General features: G+C 37.2%; 1 protein-coding gene across 2 annotated transcripts in view; it reads left to right on the forward strand.

Moving 5' to 3' along the window:
* The window catches only part of sdk1b (sidekick cell adhesion molecule 1b), a 226214-nt gene that overhangs the window by 124225 nt on the left and 87281 nt on the right, over window positions 1–14708 (forward strand). For both annotated transcript variants that reach the window (XM_007540753.2, XM_016665260.1), the window contains exons 15-17: window positions 4613–4794; window positions 8451–8566; window positions 11936–12131. In XM_007540753.2, the coding sequence (XP_007540815.2) occupies window positions 4613–4794; window positions 8451–8566; window positions 11936–12131 (494 nt within the window). The remainder of the gene's footprint in view (window positions 1–4612; window positions 4795–8450; window positions 8567–11935; window positions 12132–14708) is intronic.

Raw genomic sequence — 14708 nt, forward strand, 5'->3', positions numbered from 1 at the left:
AACTCACAAAAACACTGAGGAGAAGAAGAGCTATGATGAATGGAGTTCCAGTTCTATCCATGTTTTAATGTTGCAGAGCTCAATTGTTTTGCAAATAGTTCAAAGTTTAAACTGGCATGTTGTTCATCTTTTATCTGATCATTTTGTGCAAGATTTAACAACTAGAAAATGGCACAAAATAAGAATATTTTTTCCACTCTGATTGGCTGCTGTTAGACCTACCTATTTTAACTTGAATGTTCATTGCATTTTTTTGTAGACACCTGTGACAATAATTTCTATTCCCATGGCTTCTTTGTTCTCTGGGAAATAATTGTTGATGATAAATACAGAAACAAGCATAAAAATCAAAACATCTACAATAGTGACAGTAATATTAATGATAAAATAATGGTCAGTGCAAAGTAGCCTGCAAATTCTCTGGTGGGGGGCGGTGAGGGACCTGGATAAAGGCTAGAGGGGCACTGGCCCAAAAAAGGTTGAGAAACACTTTTATATAGTGTATATATATGTGTCTGCAGTTTGCATGTTGTTCTGAAATTTGTGAATTTCTCTGGGATTAAACAAGTTCATTCATTCATTCATTCGTTCGTTTCATTTGTACAGAGCAGAAACTTAAATGTTTCAGATCATCAGTAAATTTAAATACCACACATAGATAACCTGAGTGAATACAAAAATGCATGCAGCATTTTCATATGATTGCACTTATTAAGGGGAAAAGCTATCCATATTATCCTAACATTATCTGAAAATATAACTGCTCACCTATTTAAGTCATGATTTAATTATTAAATAACAACTTGTCCTGGCTTAAATTCACAAGTCACATCCAGGCCAGTTTACAATCAAACCTGTGGAATAAATGACTGGAACCTCTCTGACAATATGACAATATAAAGTAGGCAAAAAAACAACAACAACAACAACAACAAAACATCATCCCCCAATCACAAGAAGTTGAAAAGCAGACAAGAAAAACATAATAATAATAATAATAATAATAATAATAGTAATTCACACATTAAAAGTCTTATTATCCAAGTAAGTTTTAATCCATAATTTAAAAGAAGACAATGAAGAGACCTGTCTGATATTTAGAGGACGATCAATCCACTAATCAGGAGCTTTGACCATGAAAGCCCTTCCTTCTTCTGTCACCAGTCCAGCTCTGGGAGTGGAAAGTAGTAGCTGATTTAAGGATGTGAGCTTACCAGAAAGGATGTAAGGGGTAAGAAACTCAGTTAAATATGATGATACAAGACTTTTCAGAGATTTTTAAAAAAAATTACATTTTGAAGTCAATTCTTAAAGTCATCGGGAGCCAGTGCAATGAGGACAGAACAGGAGTGATGTGCTGATATTCATGGGGTCTTGTGAGAACTCCAGCTGCAGTGTTTTCTGTAAGTTGAAGATGATGGAAAGAACTTTGAGGTAGACCAGAAAATAAAGAACTACAATAATCAAGATGGCAGGAGACAAAGGCATGAATAAGAGTTTCTACATCAGCTATAAATTAGCTGATTTTCCTAATATTTTCCTAATATTCCTAATTTGTAAAAGTGCTGTTTTAGTAATGTTCTTAAAATGTTTAGAAAAGCCAAGAACAGAATCAATCTGGCTTCATGAGTGTGGCTAAAGCCATGAACAGAAAGGGACTGAGCTACCATTTTGGGCTTGGGTCCAAACACCATCACCTCAGCTTTATCATTTAGTAAAAGATAATTACCAGAGCAGACTTATCATTAATTCACAAGCTCAGAGAAGAACCCTGAAAAAAAAATCTAAATGACTGCAGGTCTTTCCTGGCTTGGTTAAAGTCAAAATTATACCTGGGAGAATTTCCAGGCCATGTCAACTGACCAGAAAACACAAAGCGTCTGTTTTGGTGCCCACAACCTTTGGGAAAATGACAGAAATATAAAAGTGGAACATTTTAAATGGTGTTGGAAATGTAATTTCTAGCATAAGACTAATAAACAACAGCTACTGGGGAGTGAACAGCATGTACACAGCATATCAAATCACATATTCTTCCAGCCTCTGATTTGTTGTTCCTGCCTGGGAGCTGCGTAGTTCTGTAGATGGCAGTAGGAGCACTGCAAGGAGCCAAGAAGAGGTTGATTTTTTTTCACACATTATCTGTCTCATGTTATACTCTAAGGACATAGTGAAACTTTGACCAAATATGTAAAATAAAAAAATAAAAATCTCTTGGTAAGAAATAGCTATACGGACTTATTTATTGAGAAACGAGTGATGAAATGCTGTTCAAGATAATATCAATTTTTTTTTGAATTGGCTAAATGACTAACGTTGAAATATTTTAGAGAAAAAAAACAAAAAAACATTTGGAACCATTAAATTATTCCACTTTTATTGCTTTTATTGTAGTATTGTTATTGACATTTGTATGTGTATTGTAAATAGTAGATGATAAATGGACGGATATTAATATTCATCAATCAATAAAGATGTTTGCACACTTATACAAAATACACAGATCAGTGGTAAAGTTCTCTCTAGCGACACATTGATATATATTTGGAATAGAAATCTCTACACACAATGTAGAGATTTTAAAACCACACCTGGTTGCATACTTTCACATGCAGAGACGAGTGCTCTTTGAGGATGTTGCTGCTGTCCTTGGGCTGATCTCCTCTTCTGTAATGTCTACCTAAAGTATGACACACTGTCCGTGTAATCAAACTGTCATCAGCTGTCTCAAACACACACATTTGCATATAATTGTAGTTGAAATTATCAAGTTTTTATTCTACTTCACTGGCTCCACTTCAGAAATCAGTTAAAAAACAGCAATACACACTCAGACATCCCCGCTGTATCATTTCAGCTTTGTAGGACACAGCCTCCAACTCCTTCTTTCCTCCCCTTTTGGATTCCTTTTTCTTCTTGTGTCAGCTGCCAGTTTCTCACTCCTTTCTTCCTATTTTTCTATTTTCTCCATTTTCTTTCTTTTCCGTTGGCCCCACTCCTCCTCCTTCTCGTCCGCCTCCTCTTCGTCTCCCAGAGTGTCAGGTAGAGATAGAAAGTAGAGAGGTTATCTTCTCTCCTCTGCAGAGAACTGATGTCGGCCCCCAGTGCATACTCAGAATTTGTATTTGTCTCTGTGTGTGTGTGTGTGTGTGTGTGTGTGTGTGTGTGTGTGTGTGTGTGTGTGTGTGTGTGTGTGTGTGTGCAATAGTGTGTGTGATTGAGTGCTGATGCAGCCAGTGCATTTTTGGAACATCCTGTTATAGAGAATGTTGGAACATCCTGTTATAGAGAATAGGTGTCATATTAAAATGCTGACATGGGGATTATTGCTCCATTCAGCTCTATCAGATATGAACAAAACTGAAGTAGTAATGCACTTCCCTGGTCTCTCGGTGGGTCATCTATTCTTTTAAATGATCGTTTAAATCACATACTAAAGCAAAAGCCATCAAGGTGCACTATTTGGAAAGGAAATTAGAGACTTATCGTCTTTAGTGATCTTTAAAAGGTCTTGACTTGTGCAGAAAAGACCCATTTATAAAATAAAGGAAGAAATATGCATGATAAATACTAGTATACAATTACACTAGGCCCTCCTCTTGGCTCTGGCTGCTCATTAACATTTTGCTTCCAGGATGTTTATCCTTTACTGCTTTTTAGTGATCAGTTCAATCTGAATGTTGGTTTGTTTTCCACTTGACATTGATTTTTAAGTTGTGAAGGCTTAAAAAGACCATAAAGCCAGAATTAGCAAAGCCTCTGCAGACTGTAAGTAGTCTTTTGCAGTGAAAAACACATTAACCAATAGTGAGTTAAAATTCCCTCGACTGCACATGAATCTTAGTGTGCATTGTGGCCTACCGTTGGTCTGGCTGTGATGAAAACACTCAACAAATCCCAATTATCACACCAGTGCAGTGTGATAATTGCACATGCTTGTGCTGCTGTCCGTATTCAATAGACATCCCCAAAGGAGAGAAGCACCCACACCTCCACATTGCACATAAGCTGGTTTACTGAAGGAAACTGTGAGCTATTGCAAATGCAAAATGTTTTTGCTATGGTGGTTAATACAATATGAAGACTTCACACTGTTTCAACTGACAAGGAGGGAGAAGAACAGGAAAAGGAGAAAGTTTGTGGTGTAACTCAAAGATTATAGTATATAATTTCACAAGATATATTTCTTGCAAAAACAACTTCAAGGTTTAGAGCCTTGCATTGCTTAGCTTCCAAAACTGATTTTGGATTTTGTGTTAATGATTCCTTCTGACTGCAAATGCTGAGATATGAGCACAAACAACTTCTCTGGGTTAACATCTGATGGCCACTTTGTGATGCACAATGTTTCCTAAAGAAACTATCCTGTCCTGAAACTAAAAAAGTACTGAAAGTACTGGTGTTTTTTCTCCAGAGTTCTTGTGTCTTGGTTGACTCCAAAGACAAGGCTTTGGGATTCAGGTTTTGGTTTTCTAGAGGGAACAATTCTTATCTGATAAGTTCTGTGTTTTATTACAGGAGCATCATTCGGCAGTGATGTCTCCCGCACAAGAAATTTCAATATCCATTTACAAGCTTTTATGCATTTACAAGCTTTTATGTGTGTCTTTAGGTACCGTCTGGCTGGATTGCCGGGGGAATACCAAGAGAAGAATATTAGCAGCCCAGAGACTAACTACTGTCTGCTGAAGGACCTCATCATCTGGACTCAGTACCAGATTCAGGTGGCTGCCTACACAGGAGCTGGCCTGGGCGTGTACAGCCGGCCTGTCACAGAGTACACACTGCAGGGAGGTCGGTGGAGATGCACACGCACATTTTTATTCCTCATTTATGCCTCTCACAGCAAATATACAGAACATTTTCAATCATCGCTGCTTTCAGAAAGAAATTGTGCTGAATTTATTCAGCAGGATTCCAGGACATGCAGTAATTTTAGTCCTGGACGACTGTGTCTTGAGATAAGATACAGTGGGTTCAAGTACATTTGATGAACTCCGAAGAGCTGCACATCTGTTGTAGCAACAGCAGACCTGACAGACAGGGATGATGTAATGATGACATGATCCACTCCTCTCACCTGTTTTTAATGTTCTGATCCGTTGACTGACAAGTACATGCTGGCTCTCTCTGCAGCTTCAAAACCTTTCAGTATTACAGTAAGAGCCAGTTGATGCTGTTCTGAGTTATATTAAAGTTGCCCCCGAGGCATCCCCTAGCAGCCAAAGCACTTTTCAGTCGACTGGGAGGAGACTCTAAGGGCAACCCAGGATGTGCTGAAGGGATTCCAGTTCATCTTCCATCTGGCTAACAAGCAGCAGGAGGCGTGGCGGGATGGAGGGAATTGATGGGGAAAGAGTTTTCCAACAGCTCCATAGATATAGAATCTGACAGATAATAGTGTGTTTATTTTAGGAAACATGGCTGCTCCCAGGAATGCACATTCAACTCTATAAAAAAAATCAATAATGTAAACAAGGAAGGAAATATAAGCATGAAAAAAAGAAAGATGAGCAGAAATGGTTGTAAGGTTTAATCTTCTTTAAACATGTTCTTGTCTCTTGCTGATTTTTACTCCAATGTTATATTATAATTATTAAAGATGAGTGGATCCACTCACACATGTGAACATAGAACTCACAGTCATCATTACAAGAGTTGGAGACAGGTTTATAGACTCAGGAGAGAGAGTTAGACTCATTAATTATTCTAATGTGCTTTAATGGGAGTGGCTGTGATGGATTGGACATTTCTTCCCTCTCAATGTCTCTGAGAGGATATGGTTTAAGTCTGTGTTAAACTCTGATAACATTACTTTTCTCCTGCTCTCTCACAAGCAGCCTCGGGAGTTGGCGCATACTGAGATTACCCCGAAGGGCATAGTTTAGAGTTTTATCTGGAGCTGTGAGCTGCGAGGGGCAAAGAGCTGCTCCCCGGGAGAAGGGTCGGCATGGCAGAGACTGAGAGAACATCTTTAATATCAATTAATCTCCTGTCTGCCTCTCTGTCCTCTTACTCTTCCTGTCGTTTCTCATGCCTCTCACTATTGCAGAAGTTTCTTGAATATCGTTCCAGGCTGAAGAATCTGTTTGTGCGTTTTCTTTATATATGCCAGTGTCATATAGCCCCTTTAGTTAAAAAATCTGATTTAGAGGGCATTCCCATCATGCAACAGCCAGGCTTTAGAGTTGCAGTATAAACCCATTAACATATAATCACTATGACATGCCCACAAACTTACATACAGACACACGATTAACGGTCACTCCTCTCTACCTCTCTCTGGGTTTAATAGTCGTTCATGATGGATTCTCTTTCTCTGCCACTGAATAGCTGCTCTGGTAGTTTTCACAGAGCCACCACAGACTGGCAGTTAGATGTTTATATAGCAGGAGGATAGTGAAATATTTGTATTTTGAATCTTTTTCATTAATAGATTGTATTGACTCTGCAAAGTGTTTTCTGTTCTGCTGTAGTTTCAGAGCATTGCTTTGATGTTATAAATTCTAGTTTTTGCCCTGAAATCTTTATTGTGAGGTCATGTGATATATGATGTTATTATAATCCTTTATTTATACAGGAAAAAATCTCTTCAGACTCATTTTCTGTAACATACATCAATAAAACAACAACAACAAAAAAAAACAATAATGCAATCTACTAAACGAGCAGAAAAAAGTAGTGAATTATTTTTGATTTGGGAGAAAAATGATACAGTACATGGTTTTCAAAATGTTTTATGAATTTAAATCTGGAAAGTGTGCTCACTTTTATAATCATGCCCCCTAGAGTCATTAGAGCATCTCACTGCTACTACAGATACAACCAGTTATGCACATCTACAGAACTAAGTCTCATTCTTTGTAAAATAACTCACTCAGTCATATTAGATGAAAATTTTTGTTAAGCATCAGTTTTCAACTCTTGGCACAAGACGTCAGTTGGATTTAGGTCTGGACTTTGACTGAGCCATTTTAACACATGAATATTATTTGATGTAAACCTTTATGTTGGAGCTCTGGATATGTGTTTTCAGGTGAATTTTGTCCCTTTCCCGTATATTTCCCAGCCTCTAACTGGTATACCTCCATGACTGCTCTGTACTTAGCTCCACCCAGCTTCCTGTCAACGCTGAGTAGGTTCCCTGTCCACACTGAAAAAGCATGCTGACATGATGCTGCCACCACCCCACCATGCTTCATCATCAGTACTGACCTAAGTGAAAAAGTTTCCTTTTCCTTTTCTTTGAGCCACTCTTCTTAAGAGGCTTTTTCTTACATAAAGTCCAGATCTGAGCAGTGCAGAGTGAGTAGTTACCCTGCCGTCAGATTCTCCCACCTGAGCTGTGAATTTCAGCAGCTCCTCTTCAGATTACAGATTGAACTTTAACTTGTCTGCTGTGTTCCTGGATCTTCAATGATGCTGGTTGTTCTTTAATATTCTTTAACAAATCTCTGAGGCCTCCACAGAACAGCAGTACAGGTTGCCTCCATTTACTTAGGTGATTTCTGAAGGCAGTTGCTTTTGATGGATTTTATTGAGGGGTATCAGAGCAAAGGAGACTGAGTACAAATGCATGCCATACTTTAAATTATTATTAATTTTAATAATTTACTTGCTTATTTTTGTCCACAATTGTCCACTCTTCTATGTTGGTCTATTGCATAAAATGCCAAGAAAACACAGTCAGGTTTATGGATATATTTATAAAAATGTGGAAATGTTTAAAGGACATGAATACTTTTACAAAACAGTGTGTCATATTTATCAAAATTAATTAATCAAAAGAAATCAAATAATACCTAAATCCAAGCAAGGTTAGTCATGTTGACATCTCAGATTTTAACACATTTAAAACAATGCTGACTGAAGGAAGTATGTGTGATGTCTGGTAGAAGAGTTGTTTCAGATAAAAAGATGCAAGTGTGGTGCTCACTCACTGGAGTACCTGTTGCAAGTTAAGATGTTAATATGGATAAAATGTCAGATTTTCATGAGATCCCTCTGCTTTAATCAATAAATGGTGCTATGTGTTGTGAGGTCGAACTGATTAATGTGAGAGGAGCTAACTGGCTTCTGGATTCATCCAGTGACCCATTGTTTAAACCCAGTTTGTAATAGACCTTTATTAAGTCATTTCAAAGTTAATAATATGCAAAATACATAAATGCAAATTGCAACATATTGGATGTCATTGTTTAGAGAAATTAGGTCATCTTGCAGCTTAGCACAGATGAGTTGGTCTGACATTTAGATTCAGCAGTATAAGCAGATATTTTTAATTAGAAAAAGATCTGAACAGGACATAAAATGTTGAACAATGGAGTTGTAGGAAATATACACAACTATGCTTTCTTGAGAAATCCAGTGGAATTTTTAATTTTTTTTACCTCTTAACTTACATTTTCACTTTATTGAACTACTTATTTTGTCTGTGTACCTGTGTTCAGTTCCCACAGCACCTCCACAGGAAGTGGAAGTTGTAGCTATTAATTCGACCACCATCCGTTTCACATGGAACCCTCCACCTCAACAGTTCATTAATGGCATCAACCAGGGGTACAAGGTAAGCCCTGAATATGTGTTACTGTAACATCCCTCCATATGTTTACTTTCCTCTTGTATTGCGTTTCCTAAAAAAGTACAATTCAGATTTTAGGATTTTGCAGTGATACATTTTTTTTCCTAAAAAATACATTCATAAAATACATATACATTTTATACATTTTTTCTTAAAAATGTATCAGTTTAAAATTGCCGAAGTGTTGCTGGCTGGAACGTTGCTTATTTGTATGTTCCATTTTTGTCAGAAGTGTGATTTAAGTTGGTCAAAGCTACAAGTTGGAGTTTTTGCAATTATTAGTTTGTAAAATCCAACATGGATTCTATAGGCTTAAAACACAGCAATGGTTACTGTAATAAGAGTGTTTTATTTTCTGTTAGTTTCATTTTTAAATGACTCACAATTAAATGTTGTATTTATTTGCAAAATGCAGAGAAAAACATTGTAGTAGGATTGATTTGGTAACCATAGTCTGAAAACAGAGCAGAGCAGTTAAACCTCAGTGGTTTTCCAACGAGGATTAGGGTTAATTCTGCTATTTTCTTCTCTGTGCTTATTAGATAAACTAAGCACTAATTCTAAGTTTATCTTCCCATAGTGAGTGTACTTCACTTTTACCTGGCAGATGAAAGCGTCTAAGGTACCAGCAGTGGGGCTTGGACCAGAGTTTGAGACTCTTGAGTCTGCATGATAAGGTTTCCAGATGTAAAACCAGCAGCGCTATCATCAGTATTTCAATAGCAATTATTTATCAGGTCATTTATCGTGGTGGATGCTCCTAAATAAAGATATGTTTTCAAAGTCCAAAAGAACAGAGCATTGTTGTATAATGGGTGATATGTGAGTGTGTTTATGTAGGTCAATGTTTGGAACAAAAATACATTTTCCAGGAGTTATTACACAATGGTTATTTTCCCAGGACCGCTGGGCTGCTGTTTACTCATTCACTCAGCCAGGCTCAGTCTCGGGTCAGTTCCAGGAAGAAATAATGAGCGCTTCAGAGGAGAGATAGAGATCATTTTTAGGAAGCAGAACAAGAAGCACAATGAGTGCAAGGGATGAACTGTGTGAGTGATCCTCATGTACCAGTTCTAGAATTGGATTTTGCTGGGCCTGCATTGTGGCACCATACCCCTCCCAGGAACTGATTAACATGACAAAAAGAATGCATTGCATTCTCACCCGCGTCACTGTGGGGTGTGTGGGGGTCTCTGTTTTACGGCGAGGATATTGTTGTCTCTGTGCCTCAATAAATACTATATGGTTTTCTATCCTTTTTCATGATGCTTTCTGTTAGATGTCTCTGGAAGACCGGATCCACCACTGCAAATCCATGAAGCTTTTCAGGATGTGTGTATGTGTGCGTGCGTGTGTATGTGTGCGCATCTTGTTGAAAGGGCAGTAGATAATAATATTAATTAAAAGTGAAAATGAAGCAAAACCTCATCTCATTTAATCTCCCCCACACATCACTGACTATATACAATACAGTTAATAACAGCTGTAAACTCGTCGCCAAGAACCAAAGTCTCCTCTCTCAAGTTTCCTCTCTTCTACTTTCACGCCCTTGGAAGTGACTTTACTCAGTGCAGAGCTAATAACATTTATTACCTACTTACCTACCTACCATAAATCTTTCAGTCTGTCTGTCTATCTATCATCCAGTCTGCTACGGGCACTTTACGCTGCTGTTCATGCTCTTTAGCAATCTTTGGGTTTCGATTTCAGCCCAGCCAAAGACCCTCACATGACTATATCAAGGAAAGATCTAAATCCTCTCAGCACCCTTTGAATGTGGAATAACACAGGGTGCCTGAGGATATCAAATCAGCACTTTTTTTTCAAAGTACCTAAACTGCACTGTGCAGAAAGGAAATCATAATAGAGGACCTTATTTTACCATAACAGCATTGGTGCTGCGGTGTAACCTGCAGGAAGTGGGAAGAGCAGCCACTCAGATGTCTCTGGGTATCACTGGCTCTTTTGCTATGAGATTTATCCGTTTCCTTTTTGGAGAAATTTGCACTACAAAGTAGATGAGTAACGGTTTGAACCCAGGGGATGTAGTTTTGTTTGAATCTTTCATCAGACTTCTACTGCAGCTTTGTTTAAATGACAGATATAAACATTTTGATCTGCTAATTTAATTTTAAGTATGCATGTGAATCCTTACTGTGCCAAGTTTTATTTTTTCTTCACAGAACAAATCATGTGTTTCACTGCTTGTAGAGCTGCTTGTAGTCTCCTGCAAGAGGCTACTGCCAGATGTAAGCCCAAGGCTCGCTGTTGACCTTCACCTATAACCAATCTACACCAGGCCCTCCAAACATATTTCCAGTATTTTTAAAGATATAATAAAACTTCTTGAGAAAGAAATCTAGAAGCACATTCTCCCATGTGGGGTAACTCTACAGTCATAATTGCCTTTTTAGTTAATTCACTGGTGCCACATTTTCTATTCACGTCAATTTGGTTTATTTTCATAGTGCCAATTAAGTCAAGTGACATATCTGACTGTTATGGAGAAAAAAAATCAATTCAGTACAATCATACAGTCAGATTCACATCCATTAAAATATATTTCAATGAAAGTGTCACTGACACAATAAAACCACTTAGATTATATAAAAACTATTGTACTTTCATTATGTGTACACAAAAGCTTTTAATAATAAATATTTCTCACAGACTACTACAAATGCAGAGTGTTTATGTGCTGGGTCAAACGCCACGTCAATTTAAGGTTAAATCCACAGACATCTTGAAACTAACCTCGGTATAATAATGAGTAAGACATCAGGTTTTAGCTTGTTACCTTTTCTTAAGGAGCTTCAGATGTTGACAACCCATCTTAATGTTGCCTGTGAGTAATCACCAGTTAAAGCCTGCCAACATTCACATTTCACAGTTTGTTAGCTAATATAGAAACTCCAACAAGAGTGCTGTTTTTTAATCTAAATCAAAACTGACTGTAGAAACAATAAATCTTTTATTAGGTTTATAGTTGGACGGAAAATAAGAAACTGTTTTTTTATTAGTCGCTGTTATGACTGACAATGCTTACGAGGTACAATCAAAAAGCAAATGATTAGAATTCAAATCACTTTTCTTGGAAGGGGAACCTGAAAATTGTTTTGCTGTTTATTATTTTTAAACTAATATAAAAAGATTTACCAGAGCTCGTGTGGAGGCGCAATTATGTGTGTGCTTACAAAATGCAATTTGAGTTATTCTAAAAATTATTCCCTGGCCTGAAGCCCCTGTGACAAATAAAAAAATGTAGATTGAGAATAAATTACTGCTGCAGGATTCTGATAAGATGTATTAGTTATTGTTTGTGTCACCTGCTGTTATTTTTCTAAATTACCACAGCTCCTGGTCTGGCCTGAACAATCTCCTGAGGAGGTTAGAGTGGTAACCATCACTCCTGACTACCCGAGCTCCCGGCACACAGGATTAGTCAGTGGTCTCAGGAAGTTCACCTGGTACTACGGTTCCACTCTCTGCTTCACCACACCTGGAGACGGCCCCTGCAGTGCACCCACCCTTCTGCAGACACACGAGGATAGTAAGTGTTAGTTGCACATGCAGTGTACAGCTGAAAACTGTATATTTCAATATCCTAATAGAATATGCACAATCTATGAAAAGACATATTTTTTATTACTGTCTGACATTAAATAAGACTAATTTTTCCCTGTTTAATGTCAGTTCAGATTAGTAAAATTATTTATGTTTCCTAAGTACCAGAATGATTTTTTTTTAGTAAGTTTGTTAGTATTCTCTTAGACATCAGAAGATTAAGTACACCAAGATGCTTTGCATTATTAGCTGCTGATTCAAAACATCTGAGTTAAATGAAGGTCCACAAGGATGGGCAACATTAGGGCAACACCTCAAACACACTGAAGAAATCAGCCAAAGTGTCAGGAAGAGTATTGTAGAAGAACAAGACTGAAAACACTGACTGTTGTCATAATCAAAGCAGTCACCTAATGTGACTGTTTTACTTCATGAGACATTGCTGCACAAAATCAATAACATCATGAGGAAAGAACATTATGTAGAAATATTGAAGAAACATCTCAAGACATCAATCAGGAAGTTAAAGCTTCACAAAGTTTAAAGCCATCACAAAGATCTCAGTCCTATAGAACCCTGTGAACAGAGAAGGAAAAGTGTGAAGGCCCACAAATAAGACTCAGAACAGTTCCACTAGTTCTGTCAGGAGAGGTAGGCCAAAATTCCAGGAAACATATTTGTCCAAAGGTAATTCAGATGCTAGAGGAATGTATGTAAATTTCTAAATTTGAAGAAAAAAAATTAATTATTCCAACATTTAGAAATCTTAAAAAAAAAAAAAAAAAAATTCCAAGTGGCCTGATCAGGTAAGCTTTGGAGAATAAAGCAGAAAAATAAAACATATCTGCCTCGCCCGCCGATTAGAATAAAACTAAGTACCTGTTTGTTTCTGAACCCAGCTGTTAAATGTAATGCCCACCTGTGTCCACAATACATTAAAAACCACACTCACCAACACTTTTTCTAATCTCTTAGAGTCTTATTTTCCTTTCACGCCCATCGGTATTTTTTGTCAAATTTCTTTTGTTACTAGTTTCCCCGCCACTTCTGTTCAATCTGCTGTGTCTTTTTAAAGGGAATTGATTCATATGTCTTCATGCATGCTGGTATTTATAGCCCACTGTTGCATGGATAAACATAATAGCTGCCACTCCCAGTTACAAGAGCACACACATAGTCACACCATTGAATAAACACAATAGCCTTTAGGCAGACAGACAAGCAATTATTAGCAACCAGCAATTATTGAGTGGGAAAAGGATATTAGAAGCCAAGCATATACACACACGCGCACACACACGCGCGAACACAGTGGTGGACTGGTATTGATTGGTTGCTAGGCGTGTTGCAGGGTTAACGGTGGGTGTAATTCTGCTTGATGATAGTTTTTTGCATGTGTGTGCGCATGTGATTGTGATTGTGTGTGTGTTATTGAATGTCTCAGATGAATAGCTTAATCACTCTGTAGGGAGAGGGGTTAGAGAGCTATGGATGAAATGAAAAATGACGTGCATGTGTATTAGGGGTTTGCTGGTCAATGCAGATGTGATGGGAATGTGAATGAAACCTACGCTACTTCACAAAAGTCGGTAACACTTTATTTGAAGAGGGTTGAATAAGACTGTCATGACACTTTCATAAACATGACATAACACCTGTCATGAACATCAATAAGTCTTCATGAATATTTATGACTGTTGTCATAAAGCGTCATTCGGTAAATTATGACACTTTTAATACAAAGTTGACATTATTCAAAATATCTTCGTTATGACAGCTTGACATTATTCTAGACCAGTGTTTCTCAACCTTTTTTGGACCAGCGCCCCCCTAGCCCTTATCCAGGTCCCTCACCGCCCCCCACCAAAAAATTTGCAGGCTACTTTGCACTGACCATTATTTTATCATTAATATTACTATCACTATTGGGTAACACTTTATTTGAAGGGGGTTGAATAAGACTGTCATTACACTGTCATAAACATGACATAACATCTGTCATGAACATCAATAAGTCTTCATGAATAGCTATGACTGTTGTCATAAAGCATCATTCGGTAAATAATGACACTTAATACAAAGTTGACATTATTCAAAATGTCTTCGTTATGACAACTTGTCATTAACCAAGAAATCATGATCTAACATAAATTTGTCATAATACTAGTCATAATGATTTAATTATTACACTAGCAAAAGCTTTAACAAAACAATGATTAATATTTCCACTCCCTGAAATAAAGCAAAAGAAATAGATTTCACTAAGCTTTATTACACGGTCAAATGATTTAATAACAGACTTTTCTTTCTTCTTTTACATCAATTAAAGTGGAACAAGTAGCACCAGTTATGAATATGTCATTAAGTGTTATTACTGTGTCATTAATATTAACTGTTACTTCAAGTAAAGTGAAACAAGTGACAACAGTTATGACAAAGTCATTAAGTGTCATTACAGTGTCATTAATATAACTTTTACCTCAAGTAAATTGAAACTAGTAGCAACAATTATAAAGATGTAATTTAGTGTCAAATGCAATGTTAACAGTGTCAAATGCAATGT

This window comes from Poecilia formosa, unplaced genomic scaffold (genome assembly GCF_000485575.1).
Source record: "Poecilia formosa unplaced genomic scaffold, Poecilia_formosa-5.1.2 Scaffold559, whole genome shotgun sequence".
In the NCBI taxonomy this organism is placed as follows: domain Eukaryota; kingdom Metazoa; phylum Chordata; class Actinopteri; order Cyprinodontiformes; family Poeciliidae; genus Poecilia; species Poecilia formosa.